Source organism: Ipomoea triloba, chromosome 9, assembly GCF_003576645.1.
Source record: "Ipomoea triloba cultivar NCNSP0323 chromosome 9, ASM357664v1".
Classification (NCBI taxonomy): domain Eukaryota; kingdom Viridiplantae; phylum Streptophyta; class Magnoliopsida; order Solanales; family Convolvulaceae; genus Ipomoea; species Ipomoea triloba.
In genome coordinates, this window is record NC_044924.1 from 25,066,300 (window position 1) to 25,082,902 (window position 16,603).

At 32.7% G+C, this 16,603-nt stretch overlaps 1 protein-coding gene and 2 non-coding genes across 5 annotated transcripts; 1 reads left to right on the plus strand and 2 right to left on the minus strand.

The window, feature by feature from the left end:
* Positions 1-5,635: 5,635 nt before the first annotated feature.
* Positions 5,636-5,729, plus strand: TRNAY-GUA. The gene is made up of 2 exons: positions 5,636-5,672; positions 5,694-5,729. It is a non-coding gene; the product is annotated as a tRNA-Tyr (tRNA).
* A 52-nt stretch (positions 5,730-5,781) lies between these two features.
* Positions 5,782-5,853, minus strand: TRNAD-GUC. The gene has a single exon. It is a non-coding gene; the product is annotated as a tRNA-Asp (tRNA).
* Positions 5,854-10,311: 4,458 nt separating this feature from the next.
* Positions 10,312-14,072, minus strand: LOC116030925 (putative late blight resistance protein homolog R1B-14). 3 transcript variants are annotated; one of them, XR_004100465.1, is made up of 3 exons: positions 11,175-14,072; positions 10,607-11,032; positions 10,312-10,476 (listed from the first exon to the last, which is right to left on the minus strand). XR_004100465.1 is itself a non-coding variant. In XM_031273294.1 (3 exons), exons 1-3 carry the CDS (start codon positions 13,985-13,987, stop codon positions 10,945-10,947), a joined length of 2,751 nt encoding a protein of 916 aa, XP_031129154.1. In that variant the 5' UTR covers positions 13,988-14,072; the 3' UTR covers positions 10,312-10,944. The 3 variants fall into 3 exon arrangements, 2 of the variants coding, with proteins under 2 accessions (XP_031129154.1, XP_031129153.1); XM_031273294.1 differs by having other exon boundaries at positions 10,312-11,032; positions 11,175-11,472; positions 11,623-14,072; XM_031273293.1 differs by having other exon boundaries at positions 10,312-11,032.
* Positions 14,073-16,603: the final 2,531 nt, after the last annotated feature.

Here is a 16,603-nt window from a genome sequence, read left to right on the forward strand (position 1 = left end):
CCAAGGCTGTAATTGAAGGAGAGGCTATTGACTTTTTCAACAAAATTTGGGAGTATTGCTGGGAGATTGAAAAAACAAACCCCAAAACATCATGCCTTGTAAAGCTAACTAATTTGTTGTATGAAGGCAAACCTAGATTCCTTAGGATGTATTTCTGTTGGGAAGCTAGCAAAATTGGGTATAAGTTTTGTAGAAAACTAATTGGAGTAGATGGTTGCCACTTGAAAGGCAAGTTAGGAGGAATTCTGGTAACTGCTGTGGGGATTGATGGGAATGATAGCATAATCCCATTGGCATATGCACTTGTAGAAGGGGAAACAAAGGACTCATGGACATGGTTTTTGAGGTTATAAAGAAGGGACTTGGAGATCACAACCGAAGATCAACATTTGCTGACATTTATCTCAGGTAACTGTCCTTTGTTTTACAGGTTAACAGATTGCTAAACTTGTTTTACAGATTAGTAGTTCACATTCTTTGTTTTTGATTTGTAGATAAACAGAAAGACTTCCTCCTAGCATTTGAAGAGGTGATACCAAATGCCTTACACAGATTCTGTGTGAGGCATCTTCATGGGAACTTGAAGTTGGCAGGATTTGTTGGCAAGGCAATGAAAGATACACTTTGGGCAGCAACCAAGGCAACTACTGTCAAGCCAAGATTCACCAACACCATTGACACTGCTGTTAACATTGATTGAAATGCATGTAGTAGCTTGATGTTTTGATGTATTAACATTGCTATTTTGCTATGGATTAACACTGCTGTTAAAACTGTTGTAGTAGCTTAATGCACTGTTAGCTTGATGTTTTGGTGCTGTTAGCAAACTAGTTGTTAGCTGGATTTTTGGTGTTGTTAGCAAATTGGTTGCTAGCTTGTTTTTTTGGTGATGTTAGCAAACTGGTCATAAAGGCAGTAATGAATGGTTTTTGGTCATAATGCTCACTGTTTTTTGTCATAAAGTTACCTTTATTTGGTCAGTAAAGCTCACTGTTTTTGGTTTGGCCATAGCATTGTCTAACCATTACTAAGAAACAACACATAGTATTCTCTAATCATTACCAATAACACACAAACAGAAAGTTCTAAACACAAGTAGAAATTTTATTGCCACTCAAACCAAACACTTACTACAAACAAATTATGGGAGCATAGGCACACCATAGCTCTCATTTTTTCCTATAGCCAAACAACACATTAACACTACAATAAGAACTACAACAATCATCATGCTTGTACATTTTCTACCCCTATGTTTATCCTTCATTTCCTCCCTTGTTCGCAAACTTTTCACCTTGGCTTTTAACTTCGCAATTTCTTCTTCATTTTTGACAATTACTTCTTCATTTTTGTTAATTCTCTTCAGTAGCCCTGATATTATCCTCTTTGACCTAGGGCACATTGGGGGATCATACCACTTCACAAACCCACATGATCCATCTTGAAAATTGGAAAAATTAAACTTCAAATTGCAAAATTGCAAAATTGCAAATTGCAAAATTCTAAAAATTTCAAAACTAAATAAACAAATTACGAACCTTACAACTTGAACATTCCCAATACCTCCTACTCGGATTCTCATTTGTCCACGATGTCTTCAAAACCATTTCTTGCCGACATTGACATTGTTCAATTGAGACCCATTCACCATACAAGTAGCTCTTCCTCGCTGTTTTCGACGAACTGGAAGAATTCGGACTCTCTTGATGGGAATACATTGTTTTTCGTCAGTTTGGTCTTCATTGTGCTTCAGAAAGGGACGAGAAGAACTTAAAAGAGGGGAGACCATAGTAAAAAGACGAAAGTAGCCCTCCCTCAAACGGCCTTTAGACGGGAAACTTAACGATGGACCAAAAGTGGAACACGTCTAATAAATGTGAACGCAATGTGACAAAAATAACTAAAGCGGACTAAAATTGAAAAATGGCCAATAAAAGTAGGACCAAAAAAGGAAATCACTCAATGTTTTACTTAACTTGAAATAGTAAAGCAATTGAATGAGTAATTTTCTCGTGAAGTAAGAAAATGTAGAAATGAATATGTATCATTAGGTATTTATTAAAGGGCTACTAATGAAATTATTTATTATCTTAGCCTATGTTGGTGTTATGAACATCATTAAAAAAACATAAAGAGCATAATGTTATTAGCTCATGTTCTTAAAACGAATTTTAGAAGTAAAGCACTTGGAAAACCAAGTATTATATCAACTTGCAGATTGAGTATTTCTTTGAAAGGAATTTTACACACCAATTAGTCTATTTTTGAGAAAATTTCTTTGACACATTTTTATGGATAAGTATCATCTGACTTATCACACTAACAATTGTCAAATAAATCTCTTGAAGTAGATAAAGAACCATTTAGATTCAAAAAGGATAATGAGGATATTTGGGACTAGAAATTCATTACTTCATCGCTAGTGAAGCACTATCATAGAACAAGAAATTCCATGATCGTATCAGGACTGACTTTGTCATTGCAATGAAATTACTAACAACACCTAGTGCTCATCCTACAATTGAATATTGAAATAATATTCAAATATCCTCCAGTACCTCCGATTTATAAAAATATTTTGAAATTCATGCAATAAAGCAATGCGTGATTTTCCAGGGCTACTTGGATATTGACTCTTTGTTTTGACTCTCATGATGCCAATTCCCAACTGGGTTTGTTTTGCTTTACCTCCACTATCCTATGTGAAAATAATAAAGTTTGTCTTATTATAAGTGGATATATTTGAAGGATAGTGGATGAGTTATATAAATATTTTACCCACGTATGCTCCAGAAGATTCACAGGAAACCCGCGTATGCTCCAGAAGAGTCACAAGATTATTTTATAAAATAATGAATTCTAATGATAATCCTAAGGATTGTACTGTATCCTCTCTCTACACTCTTTTGAAACAATCACTTTACTTTAAGTCATCATATAGAACTTGAAGATTGATATCTTTAGGGAGAGATTAGAAGTACATTTACTCGAACCAATCCTGAAGAATTGGACTTAAAAGACTAACAATTATGCTTTTTGCAACATACAAATAGATACATATCATGTACTCATTTACTCACTAGATTTTTCCCATTGATTTTTTTAGTGTGGCTTTTAACAAGGCATCAGTATGATATAGTAATGTCAATGGGAGAAAGTTGCAAATAAATAATTAAATAGACGAACCTCGAAATCCTGAAGATTGTACTCTTTTCCTCTTAACTAAGTTTTTCCCACAGAGTTTTCTTAAGTTAAGGTTTTTAATGATGCAACCAGTACAATATATAAGTTTATAAATATCATGCACTCTTTTCTTCAACTAGGTTTTTCCTACGTGATTTTCCTAGTGAAGTTTTTAACGAGGCATGAATATAATTACCCATAAATCTTGCACTCTTTTCTTGTCTAGGTTTTTCCCACAAGATTTTTTAGTAAGTTTTTAACGAGACACGACTGTGGATAAATAATGTCCAAGGGGGAGTGTTATAAATATATACATTAAGTAGATATTTTTATGTGTAACGGATGTAACAGTTTTTATCATTATTACCTTTGTATTATGTATGTATGTATATATATATATATATATATAGAGAGAGAGAGAGAGAGAGAGGATTGAGTATTGACATGTATTGTTGTGGATGGTTATTGAAATGAATAAGAATACTCTCTACTGTTGTCTCTCTTTTTGATCTCTACTCTCTATTATTGTATTTCACCGGTTAGGAGCTAACTGGCCAACGAGCACAACTAACCAATTACAACAGTAATGCTTTAACTTTCTGTCCGCTTGCAAATTTTGTTAAAATTTTGCAACATTTACATAAAAAAAAAAAAGACAAATCAATTTTTTCAGTGCAAATTCCATTGCAATTGTTTTTGTATCAAATTTTTTTCAATACAAATTAAATTTAATTAATCAAAGAACAAAAAAAATTGTTAATATTAATACTAATTTAAAAAAAAAAAAACTAATAAGCCGCTTGACAACTTAGTAAAATCCTTTCAAAATAATGTCTCAAAGAGTCACTCACATTCTCACTTACATCTATCAATTATCTTATACGTACTTTTATATATGGAGTATGAAGTAGGGTTGTTTACTAAACTGAAAATATAGAGAATTTTCAGGAAAAAAATAGAAACTTTGAGAAGTGAAAAAATGAAAAATGAAAAACTTGTTTATTAAAATCAATTCCCTAATCTAGTTTTTCATCTCCATTCTTCCGTTTTTGTATGATTTTTGAGAAATCAAATTAAAATTTTGAAAACTATTTTTTTAAGGTAAAAACTTAATTCATTAAATCATAATTCAAGCAGTTTACAAGATAAGAAGGAGGAATGTCAAACCATTCCTCGCAACCTGACAAAGAAAAGGCCTCCCTCGCAACAGTGTGGGCGACACAACATATATATAAGAATGAGTTTATTGATCAAATTAGTTTATATTCAATTAAAGACTATGAGCTTGTTTGGTTATCAGCGGTTAGCTTTTAGCGGAAGCGGATTGTGTTAGCGGTTATCAAATAGCGGATTGTATTAGCGGGTTTGACCAGTAGATTATATTAGCGGTTTGTAAAAAGATGTTTGGTAAAATTAGCTGTTTAGATTAGCGGTTAACATGTAAAATGATCAAAAGGGTATACAATATATATATATATATATATATATATATATATATATATAATAACAATAAATAATAAATAATAACAATAATAATGCTGAAAATGGCGAATCCGATTAAAGCTAAGAAACACAATTTAGGAAGATGATAATACTACTGCTATATTCATATGTTGGCCAATTGTTTGTTATATATAACTCATTTTTCTTAGCTCCAACAACCTTAGCTTATCCACAATCTTCCCTTTCTAGATAGTTTCGTACCCAACCCTATCATGAATGAAGTAATGGATCGAGAATTAATAGAGATCTGTTAATCATATACCAAATATTATCTATCATTAACGTACGTAACTGTTCTAATTTTTTAAATGTAAAACTTTATTTTAATAAGTGACCTATATTCAAATTTGGGTCATACTTATTTTTACATTTTCATATAAAAGTATTACATTTTTTCCTTTTAAATCAAAATGTAAAAGTATTACGTTTTTAATAAAAGTAATAAACATTTTATTCTTTATTAGTATTACATTTTTCAGTAGTATAAGTATTACATTTGATATTGACCCGACCCATACCGTCTCATGAATAATGATCCGTGATAGTCTGACACAAGTTTTTGTCTTTATTTTTTATTAGTATTACATTTTTCAATATAACTATTTAATTTGATCTTGATCTGAACCGTCTCATGAATAATGGTCCATGAGACGGTCTCACACAATTTTTTTTGCCTTTAAATTTTAATGCAAATGTAACGTGGGAAAACAAGAATAAAAATTTTAATATATTAAGTGATAATTGATAAATTTGTGCTATTTTTATTAACCTAAAATATTACTATAATTTTATGGACAATTTAAAGTATTAGTATTATGTTTATGAAACTGGTCCATGATATAATTTTTATGAATCAGAATCAAATTGCGCTCCCAGTCTCTAACTATAACAAAATTACTTGACTTAATCATATCAATAAATAGCGCTTATTGGGGGCTCAGCAATGTATCCGACCTTAGCTCAGTTGGTAGAGCGGAGGACTGTAGTTGGAGTTAGCCTTGACTGAAATCCTTAGGTCGCTGGTTCGAATCCGGCAGGTCTGATTTTTGTTTGTTATTATCATTATTAAAAGCAGGAAACCCAAAAAATTTGAAACGCCGTTGCCGGGGATCGAACCCGGGTCACCCGCGTGACAGGCGGGAATACTCACCACTATACTACAACGACCTTGATGTTATGGCATATTAAACAAACTTATATAATTTATAAAACGAGGCGAGAAAAGAGGCATTCATCAGCGTAGGAAAGCCAACCGAGCGAAGCTCTTTCTTTTTTTTTTTGGCCGTGCCATTAGTTTGTGAGGGGTTCATTCCTATTCAATTTGCATCCATCCAATTGACGAGCTAGAGGATGATGCGGGAGATATCAAGCAAAATAGTATCGAACACATCGTTTATATATTTTTTTAAGGTAGTATCTGTTATATACTTTCTCAAATATTTTTAACCCAAAGAATCTAAGCCTCCACCACTGACGTTTAAAGTTATGACCATTCATTTGGAATGGTAATCGAGATTTCATTACAGTACATGATAGTTCGCAAATGTATCGGTTATATATATAACAAAAATAACTTGAATTCTAACAAAAAAAGTATTCCCTCCGTCTCATTTTATATGTTTAGTTCTGTTAACGAGATATAATTAAAATTATTTTTAATCCAATTTTTATAATTTTAAGTTTTTATTAATATATAAAATTTATATATTTAGAAAATACATTAAAAATACTATTAAACAAAAAAAAATAAATTTTAAAATAATTTAAAAAATACTAAATAAAAAAAAAAAGAAAGAAAGAATTAATTTGACTAATGAATAGTAATCATGACAAGTAAAATAAGACATAAGAAACAACTTTTAGACTTCCATGAGTACTATAGACTCTATTACAAGGTAGTGTTTATCGTTCTTAATTTTTTTTTTTTTTCATTTTTTCTTCTCTTGTGTGTATGTATATATAGAGGTTTCTAACGTCTATTTTATCAAGGAATATATGTAGCCAAAACTTTCTTTTATTATCTTTATTGTATGTGAGCCAATATACACCAAAAGAAGAGACAGAAAAAAAATTGTTAATATTAATATTTAAAAAAAAAACTAATAAGATAATGTTGTAAATACTGATTTTTTGGCCATTATCTCACTACCCCTTTTTATTAGCGTTGGTTATATGCATTACTGACGTATAATATTTGGGGTTCTGATCTTCTCTTTTTTACTTTTTTTCGTATCTTCTCTCTTTATTCCCCTGCTCCCTTCTTTATCTTCGTATGTACTTTACCTTTGACGTATAATATTTGCAATCACGGTGTTACCATCTCATAAGTCAAAGCTTTAGTAGGCCGAACTTCAACACGTTATCAACGTGACTTGCAGTCATACTTTTCGGTGAACGATATGCTCGGTTCTTTTTTGATATATTTTATTTTATTAGAAAATTATGAAATATAATATGTGCATTTGTATATATGCATGCACACGTGTATTGCGCGAATGAGATAATGCTCCATGTTTATTTTTAAATAAGTACTTCAAAGTATATCAATGCAATAATTTATTAGAGATTTTCATGCATAGGTAATTGAATGTTGAATTTGTTTATTTAAATCGATAATTCAAATTATATGAATGCAAGATAATATAGGAGAGCTTGATTATAATTGTCATTAAAATAAATGGTTGCAACTTTTAAAAATGCTAGTACAAATACTTAGTTTAAAAATGATAGTCTAAATAAATACTACTTTTGGTTTAATTTTCTCTAAGTTTTTGTAATTCTCTTTTGGGTAACATTGTTATTGTCTTCATCCTCAGTACTTGTCCTCTTCTTTTTTATTAGTAGTGTGTCATGTGCAATTGGCTTACTGTTGGTAACATAAAGGGCATCATCATGCAATAAGATTATGGTGTAGAAAACTGTGGATTTACCTTGTTGTATATATGACTGGATCTTAGTTGTACTATGAACTCTTGATCTTGCATGCGCCTGTTGATATTTTTCCCCTACATGTTTCATGTGTTGTGAGATATGTATCGTAGATTCTCATGTGAAAGTATTGAACAAAATATTAATATTTATTTTATTTGTAGAAGGTTCATGAGTAGTACCTCTTGCTCTAGTTCCATAACTTGTGTACTTGATAGTAACTACAATAACTCTGAAAGTAGTTCGAATACTGATGTCTCAATGTGTCGAGTTTCATCAACAATTTCCACTTTTGCACTTGTTTAATTTAATTTGAAATTCATATTTTTGGAGTTATTATGAATGAGTGCAGTACTTGATTTTGTGTGTGTGCGTGTGTGTTTTTTGTAATTTTTTATTATTATTATTACTAACCTTGGAAGGCACATTGTTGTCTTTTCATCACAATACATGCAGTTAAATAGTTTGCCACTTTGTGCATAAATATTTTTTAAACAACATCTACATCCTATATACAAAGTGTTTTTGTTGTCAAGGTTAATGTTGATTTGGCCTTTAATCCAAGCAGGTTGAGTCTAGAAAATGAATGAACTGTAAATTTTTATTATTTCTAATATATTTAAAGGATGCAGAACAAGTATTTTACATACAGGATCAATGAATGCTGCAACGGTGACTATTTTTTAAATTTGTTCATTTTCTGAATTTGCAAAATTAATTGCAGCATTGTTGTAGTCTCGGCATCTTTTCAATGCGCCAAGTATGTCACGATGTTCTTTGAATAAAGGCATTGTTGTAGACATCTAATTCTAAATTAAAGAAACACATATGCATTATTTTTTGTTGTAGCTACTAATTTATTTAATTGTAATTTAATAAGAGTAATAGAGTGAGATATTTTTCATCCAAAGTATAAAGTCATTGATTCTTTTTGGAGAAATGATCAAATAGACCCTCGAAATTCACTCGGAAGTGCAATTAAGTACTTAAACTTTAAAAAGTACAACTAAACACTCGAACTTTTCATTCTGGTGCATCTAACCGCAATAGCCGGTCATCCACCTGAAATAACTGGTAATAAAAATTTTGACGATATTTTTTATAATAATGTCGGGCAATAAAAATTTTGGCGACCCTAAAAATTTTAAAAAGAATCAGGTGGCCTTCTCCACTGTAGAAGACAACTGAGGTTCGTCTTCTTCGGTGGAAAAGGCGACCAAATCTTGTCGCCTTCTCCAATGGAGAAGACGACCAGCCAGTCATCTTCTCCAATGGAGAAGGCAACCTCTAGACGTCGTCTTCTCCACTTGAGAAGACAACTAATATAGTCGCCTTATCTTGACCAAATTGGTCGTCTTCTTCGATGGAAAAGGTCGTCGGAAGTTTTTTGTTTTTTGTTTTTAATGGTCGTGAACAGTTGTTAGCAGCGATCAACGGTTATAATTTATCGGTAACCTATTGGTTACTTGTAAATCAGACTTATTTGACTCATTTTGACAATATCGAATGTTTTATTGTACTTTAAAATAGTTTAAGTGTTTAATTGCACTTTTGAGTAAATTTTAAGGGTCTATTTGACCATTTTCCTTTTCCTTTTTAAAAAAAAATATTTCTATATAACTCTTTATCATAAGCTGGATCGGATAGTTTGAGGGTGTGTTTGGTTGACAAGTTTAGCTGTCAAGAATGGGTATCAAAGTCATTGTTATTGTTTGGTTGACAGATTTTTAGAACACTACTATGTGTTTTGATTATCCCTTAATTGCAAAATTCATTACCTAATAAAATAAGAATTTCATTTTCCTTTCTCCTCCTCTTACCCAACTATTAATAATCATTCTCATTTCACTCAACTACCAATCATTCAAAATACTTTCACCAAAACTCATTACCATTACCAAGTATTTGATACCGATTTCGATTCCGATTCCTATGCGCGAACCAAACACACTCTAAGTGTATGACCCATCTAGTTTTAATTTTCACCGAACTCTTTATCATAGAATTATAGGTTGATATTTTTATCTCACACTGCGCATACTAAAAAATTCTGGCAGGAATTGAACCGAATAACAATATGCTTGTTAAAGCAAGTGGGACATAGAAGAAATAAGTAAAATATATTAATAAAGTTTGCATATGACACTTAGAAGATCAGATGCTAAAATTCTAGAAAAACTCAAAAGGCATAGGCAATTCTGTTAACATAAAACTGAAATTTTAAGACAGATCGTAGAACCTTTTCGTGCAAGGAATTGCTATTGAATTCCATTAGCTCCCTGTTTGCATTAAAATTAAATTAGACATTGTAGCCTCATCTTTTCCACAACCATAGGTTGATAACTTGATTAGTTGGTGAATTGTTATACCATAGAGCAGAGACTACCTTGCTTGGCACAAAAATTATGTGCATGTAGTTAACATATTATGTGTCTTTAATTAATAAATTATATGTATAAATAAATTAAAGGCACAAAATTTGTTAAATGCAGTCACATAATACATCAATTACAAACACAAAATATGTTAGTGACATATTATGTGCCTTCAATTTTAACTTTCAGTTTATTTAAAAACACATAATTTGTTAACTGCAGACACATAATATGTTAAACACATAATCTAAATGTTACTTTGGACTAAGATCTACAATGCAAGGTGAACCCTGATCAGTGGTATAATTCGCCCAAGTTGGTCTTTGTTGAAATTTTTAGCATAAAATAGCATAAAAATGATTATTTTGTGGTACAAATATATGTGGGGTCCACTTTTATCACTTGCAGTGAATCCCGCACTTGATTAGTTTTTTCTTCCTTATCCTCAACTAGAGGTGCAAACGAGCCGAGCCGAGCCGAATTTGAGCTCGAGCTCGATTAAGCTCAAAAAACGAAGCTCGAGTCTGGCTCACCATTTTTCAAGCAGCTTGAGCTCAACTCGATTGACTTGAGCGTTCAAACTTAGACTCGAACTCAAACTCGAACTCGAAGTTGACCGGGGTTGAGGCGAGCGGCTCAGCTCATTCGCAGTCCATCCTATCCTCAACACAAATTGTAACTACACAAAATCAAGGCAAACCTCTGATCTCTGTCTCCAACAGTCTCCTTGTTGATGTTCTTCTTGTCAGAGTCCTCCAAAAAGGCTTGCAAAAATCGAATCTTCTTACACAAAGATTTAAGCATTTCTCTATCATCAAGAATCATAAGTGTGATATATACGTCTCTGTTCCTCTATAGAAAAATTACATATACATCCAATGCTTATTGTGGCATATATACTTATTATTCTAATCTCAAAACATAAATCTTTTTATTTTATTACAAAAATACTCTTTTAATTTTTTTTTTTTACATATATCAATTTCTTTTTCGAGCTAATATACCCCGCATCCTCTCTTCTTGAGAACTGCCGCACATGTTCACTACAAAAAGAATTAAAAAAAAAGAAAAAGAAATGAAGAGAATAAATAAGAAAGAACCACGAAGAAAACAATCCGCCCATTGAATCATAAGGCTCAGAGCACACAGCTTGCAAAATTCATAATTTGAATTAGAAAATATTACCTTCCAAAAACTGTACGAAAGTCACGGACAACAAATTTATTGTCTCCAAAATCCAATCGCTCTTCTTGAATTTGTTTAGCAGAAGTAACAATAGAAGAGCAACAACGGGTTAACTTGATTAACTGCAATGTGGTAATATCGGCAAAAGCACTTGGAAATTCTTCCAAATTCTCGCAGCAAGATAGAATTAGACATTCAAGAACGGGAAAATGATCGGCAATCACAGTCCAATGCTTGAGATCTGACTCTACAATTTGCAAGTGCTTTAATTTATAAAAACCATTCTCTGTTCTCCAATCTGGACCACAGAAAGCGTACCCCATTAGTTTTAGAACCTCAAGGTTGGGCAATGTCCCAATAATGGCCATATCCTCCCACGGAAGATAAGTATATATAAGTTTCAATTTCTTAAGGCTAGATGGAAAAGCTATTGGAAGTCGAAACTCACCCCTAAAAAAAATATCTTCCTTCACTGCAATTTTCAAGTTCTCCAATCGATACAAATCGGCAAGTGAACCAGGGAGCAGTTTATATGGATCCTTGTCCTTAATGTAAATCCCAAGTTCTTTTACGTTTGGAATTGTTTTGAACCCTAGTTTAGTTCGCAAACGTTGAGGTAGACTCAACCAAAATATGGTTTGCAGATTACATTGAATTAACTTTGGGAGATTGAGGAAACAACTCTTGGGAAGATACACATGCCTTAGTCGTGGCATATCCAAAACATGAAGCATTGATCCCCAGTAAGATTCACTATCATCAAAAGTATTAATAATAACGGTTTGCAAACTTTGAAGCTTTAGCCATTGTAAATTCAAAACCGAATCATTTCTCAGAGCTAAGTATCTCAAATGAACGAGATTCACTATTTCACTGGGTATGCCATCCATCAAACATAAACGTATGTCCAACACCCTTAGCAGTTTAAGACAGGTAAATGGTTTGGGGGATAAGTAGGTCCATTTAAACTCATTTGTGAAGTATAGAATGGATCGAATTTCCTTAGATGCTCGAGTAATTGACACATCCAAATCTCTTATTATTTGACTTGAAATCCAACGACAAGCTTTTGGATCCGAGCCTGTTGACATTGATCTCATTATCCTTTGGAGCATGCCAATATGAACATTCTTCTCATTTATAACACACAAAAGCTTCTCCCTCTCAACTTCTCTCAAGCAAAAGCTATGCAACCGATCATGGAGCCTACAAGACTTCATTTTTCCGTTGGAACTCAGCTTATCAATTTGAACTAGACCTCTGTCTACAAGATCTTGTAAGTAAGTCTCGCCCACTTCTTCCATGCTGTTATTCAGGTCTAGCTTTAAGAATCCTTCGGCAACCCATAGCCTAATCAATGCTTTCACACAAATCTCGGTATCTTCTGGGAAAACACCAAAATATAAAAAACAAACTTTCAAGTGTATAGGCAAGTTTTCATAACTTAGTAAAAGTGTTTTTCTACATTTTTCTTCAGGATCTGTATTAAGCAACGAATTCAAATTCTCAGCAACGTTCCCCCACTGCCTTAGCGATGTCTTGTTGGATGCGGTGAGAAGCCCAGCAACCACAATAATTGTTAGAGGTAATCCTTGACATTTTGTAACAATACCTCTACCCACCGACTCAAATTCACAGGAAAATCTTTTCTCCTCAAATACTTTCTTGTAAAATAAATTCCAACTTTCATTGAAATTTAAGAATCGCATGTCAAGAGAATTATTGTTACCTGAACTAGCATAATTAGCCACTTGTTTGAGTCGTGTAGTCAACAGTATTCGACTCCCATTGAACTCTTCTTTTGGAAACCATCTATGGATGTCATCCCACGCTTCGTTGCTCCATATATCATCTATGACAATTAGGTACCTCCGAATGATCAGCTTTCGACGTAGCTCATCTTCGAGATCAGAGTTGCCTACTCCATTAGCAACAATAGAACCGTGAAGGCCAATGAGTATTTCTTTAAGGTTATGCTCTTGAGATACTGTAACCCATGCTCGAATGTCGAAATGAGAAATAATTGTTGCATCTTCGTAGATTTTTTTAACCAAGGTAGTTTTCCCGATACCTCCCATCCCTGATATGGAGATGACTTCTCGTTTTTCTGAATCTGAAATGAGCTTCTGCATTATGGCAAGGAACTCATCATCTCGTCCTACCAGTGCAACATTCTTGAGATCTGAAGAAGGTTCAGAGAAACTACTGGCACCTTTGATATTCTCTATCGTGTTTCTTCTTTGCGGCTCTGCAGAATGGTTGCTATTTCTCTCAATCTGAAACCTCCGTTCAATTGATTCCAGTCTTCGTTTTACTTGTTGCAAGGCTTGATAAAGACTCTGAGAAGACTTGACTGGGCGCTCTTTAATGTTTTTTTCTCTTTTTGGTAAATTCATCGGGTCTTCCTCCGTCCGATTCACCGGGTATTCCTCCGTCCGTGTAACTGTTCGGATCCACTTGCGTTCTCCCTGAGAAGTACCTGAGCTAGGCCCAGGAAAATTGTCACTTGTGAGAATCAAACCCGGATTCTCTCGAAATTCATTGTTAAAGCGCATATAAAGTCGGTGTAATTCTGATTCAATCCATCCTTCTGCATCATGAGCTACGCCTCTGATCTTTGACTCCAACACTCTCCTTGCCTGGTTGCTGATGATGTTGTTCTTGTGAGATTCCTCCAAAAAGCCTTGCAGATTTCGAATCTTTTCACACAAAGATTCCACCATTTCTGTATCATCAAAAATCAAACACGGAAGAGGTTGTAGAAAATGGAACTGTATTGTATTTAGTAGAGAGATGATATGAGCGAAAGCCATTGAAGATAGAGTTGAACAAAATATAATGTTTCATAAACTCAGAATCTCAAAGAGATAAAGCAAGCTAAGAATGGATTTTCTTTCATCAATACTAATACTTTTCCTTGAGCCACCATTGTGATTTGTGGGTGTGAACAAAATTCCAAAGTCTTCTAATGAAGTCTACGGACAGTATGGACTATGGACACGTGATTGGATCAAATTGTAACGGGTAACACTTGTGTGAGACGTCTCACGGATCCTTGTTTGCGAGATGGGTCGGGTCGGGCCAAAGCACCATGCAAATGTCCTACTTATATGCTCAAATATAACACTAATCAAAAATACAATTTTTGTTACTTATAAGAGAAAAAGTAATACATTTTTCATAATAAGTAATGTTGACAAGTGCCCTTTACTTATAAGGGCAAATATAATACTTTTGAGAAATATTGTAATACTTTTAAATCGAAATGTAAAAATATTGTATTTTTCCTTAGAAGTATTACATTTGCCCTTATAAGTAACAAAAATTTTATTCATGAGCAGTATTACATTTGAGCATATAAGTATGACATTTGTGCATATAAGTGTTACATTTGCATCTTGACCCGACCCGACCCCGTCTCATGGTGAGATGGTCTCACACAAGTTTTTGTCAATTGTAAAATATCTTAGCTTCTCCTAACGTTGAATTCCAACCCCAAGGTCCCAACACCCCAATCCGACAGAATATATGAGAAGATGTAAATCAGGACAGAGCCAAATGCAAGTTTGTATAAAGGATTTGTCCATTTGAGCATAACTCCTACACTGTCATTACGAAATTTCAAATTTTGGTCTCATTCTCCCAAATGTTGCTGAACCAGCTGGTGTGGACAAATTATAAATTATCAAGTATACTGCTGCTACGGGTTAGACTACTAGACATAAACTCTTTTTGGTAGAGTTTATTATTTTAAAGTTTATAGCCTATTTTAGACTACAAATAAGCTATAAGTTCTGTTTGATATAATATGAAGAGTTTAAAATAATAGTTTATTTTGAAATGAGAGACTTTTTTTACTTTTGTTTTTAAAAATTTATTTTTCATCTTTATTTATCATTAATCAAAATTCTATTATCTTTGTTTATCATTTTATATCTTTTACACTTATAAGCTAATTCAACAATCAATTTTACCAAACACTTTAATTTCAATTAATTAGTTATTAGCTACTAATTCTTCAACATTCAAATTTTTGCTAGCTTTTCATATAGACGTACCAAATGGAGCCATAGAGGGCTAGAATTTCACTCTTGAAGTAGAGGTTTCATTTTCCTTGCCTGCAAAGACAAAATTCAATCGTCCCCATAATTGACTTCTACACCCTAACTCAACAGTGTAATAAATGAGAAAATTATGATAATTCAACAGTCTATTAGATAATTGAGAACTGTCAAGCACCTTGTGCTCAAATGGCATATAGTGGCCTCCTTCAAATGAAAGGTTATGAGTTTGAGCCTCAGTGGAGGTAGGGTCAGTTTTATTCAAAAAAAAATAAAAGATAATTGAGAACCAATATCTGATGCCCCACGAGAAGTCTTCCACGTTAGGTATCATTTTTCTGTTATTTATGAACGTGGGTGACGTTAATTAAGCCTCTTGCCCCTCATCCTGTCAGCCAAGCTGTCCACCAAGATTTTCAGCGTCTGTATTTAATAGAGAAGTGATAAGATCGAGCGAAAGCCGCCATTGAAGCTGTAGTTGAGCAAAAATTTTCAGCAACTCAATCTCAAAGAGATTTGATGAGTAGGAAAAAATACTCCAAGCCTTCTAATGAAGTCTACGGTTTACCGACAGTCTGGACACGTGTACGGTGGGTAAAGAGGGATCAAATTGTAAATGATAAGGTATATGCATGGCAGCAGCTAGCCGACCTGTATAGTAAATGTGGTGGATGCATACGCATCATATAGTTTAAGTGTGTGAAGGGATTTGACAAAAGTTTATTAGTGGAGTAGTGTGGGACACACAAGAATTATATTGTGTGAAATTATGACAAATTATTGTGTGTCATGGTCCACGTAAATGTGTGAATCATGAATGTAATATACATTTTTAATATACTAAAAGTATATTATTTATATATTGAATGTATTTTATTTGATAATATATAAAAAAATATGTACTTTCAAATAATATATTTTATGCATACAAATAATATATTTTTAGTATATTAAAAATGTACTCCGTACTTTTTATTTATGATTCACACAAATGTGTGGACCATGGTCCATGAAATAATCAGGGGAGTCAGAAATTTCTTCCAGGGGCGAAATATTAAAACAAAAGAGATAGTTTTAGAGCAAAAAAAAAAAAAAAGAAACACTTAAGAAATATATAATCATAAATATGGTTGGATATAGGCAAAAAATAAAACACATCAAAACTTTATAAAAATATTCATAACAAAGTATGAAACATAATTAATAAATAATTCAAATAGAAAATACATTATAAATTATACATCTCATTATTAATATAAAAAAATTATATATATATATATATATATATATATATATATATATATATATATATATATATATATATATATATATATATATATATATATATATATATATATATATATATAT

What these genes read in the sequence shown, in the direction of transcription:
- LOC116030925 (XM_031273293.1), bottom strand. Translation starts at nt 13,987, where the DNA reads ATGGCTTTCGCTCATATCATCTCTCTACTAAATACAATACAGTTCCAT. An exon ending in TTTCGTACAGTTTTTGGAAG is followed by an intron (nt 11,033 to 11,174) that starts GTAATATTTTCT and finishes TTCTTTTTGTAG; the next exon opens with TGAACATGTGCGGCAGTTCT.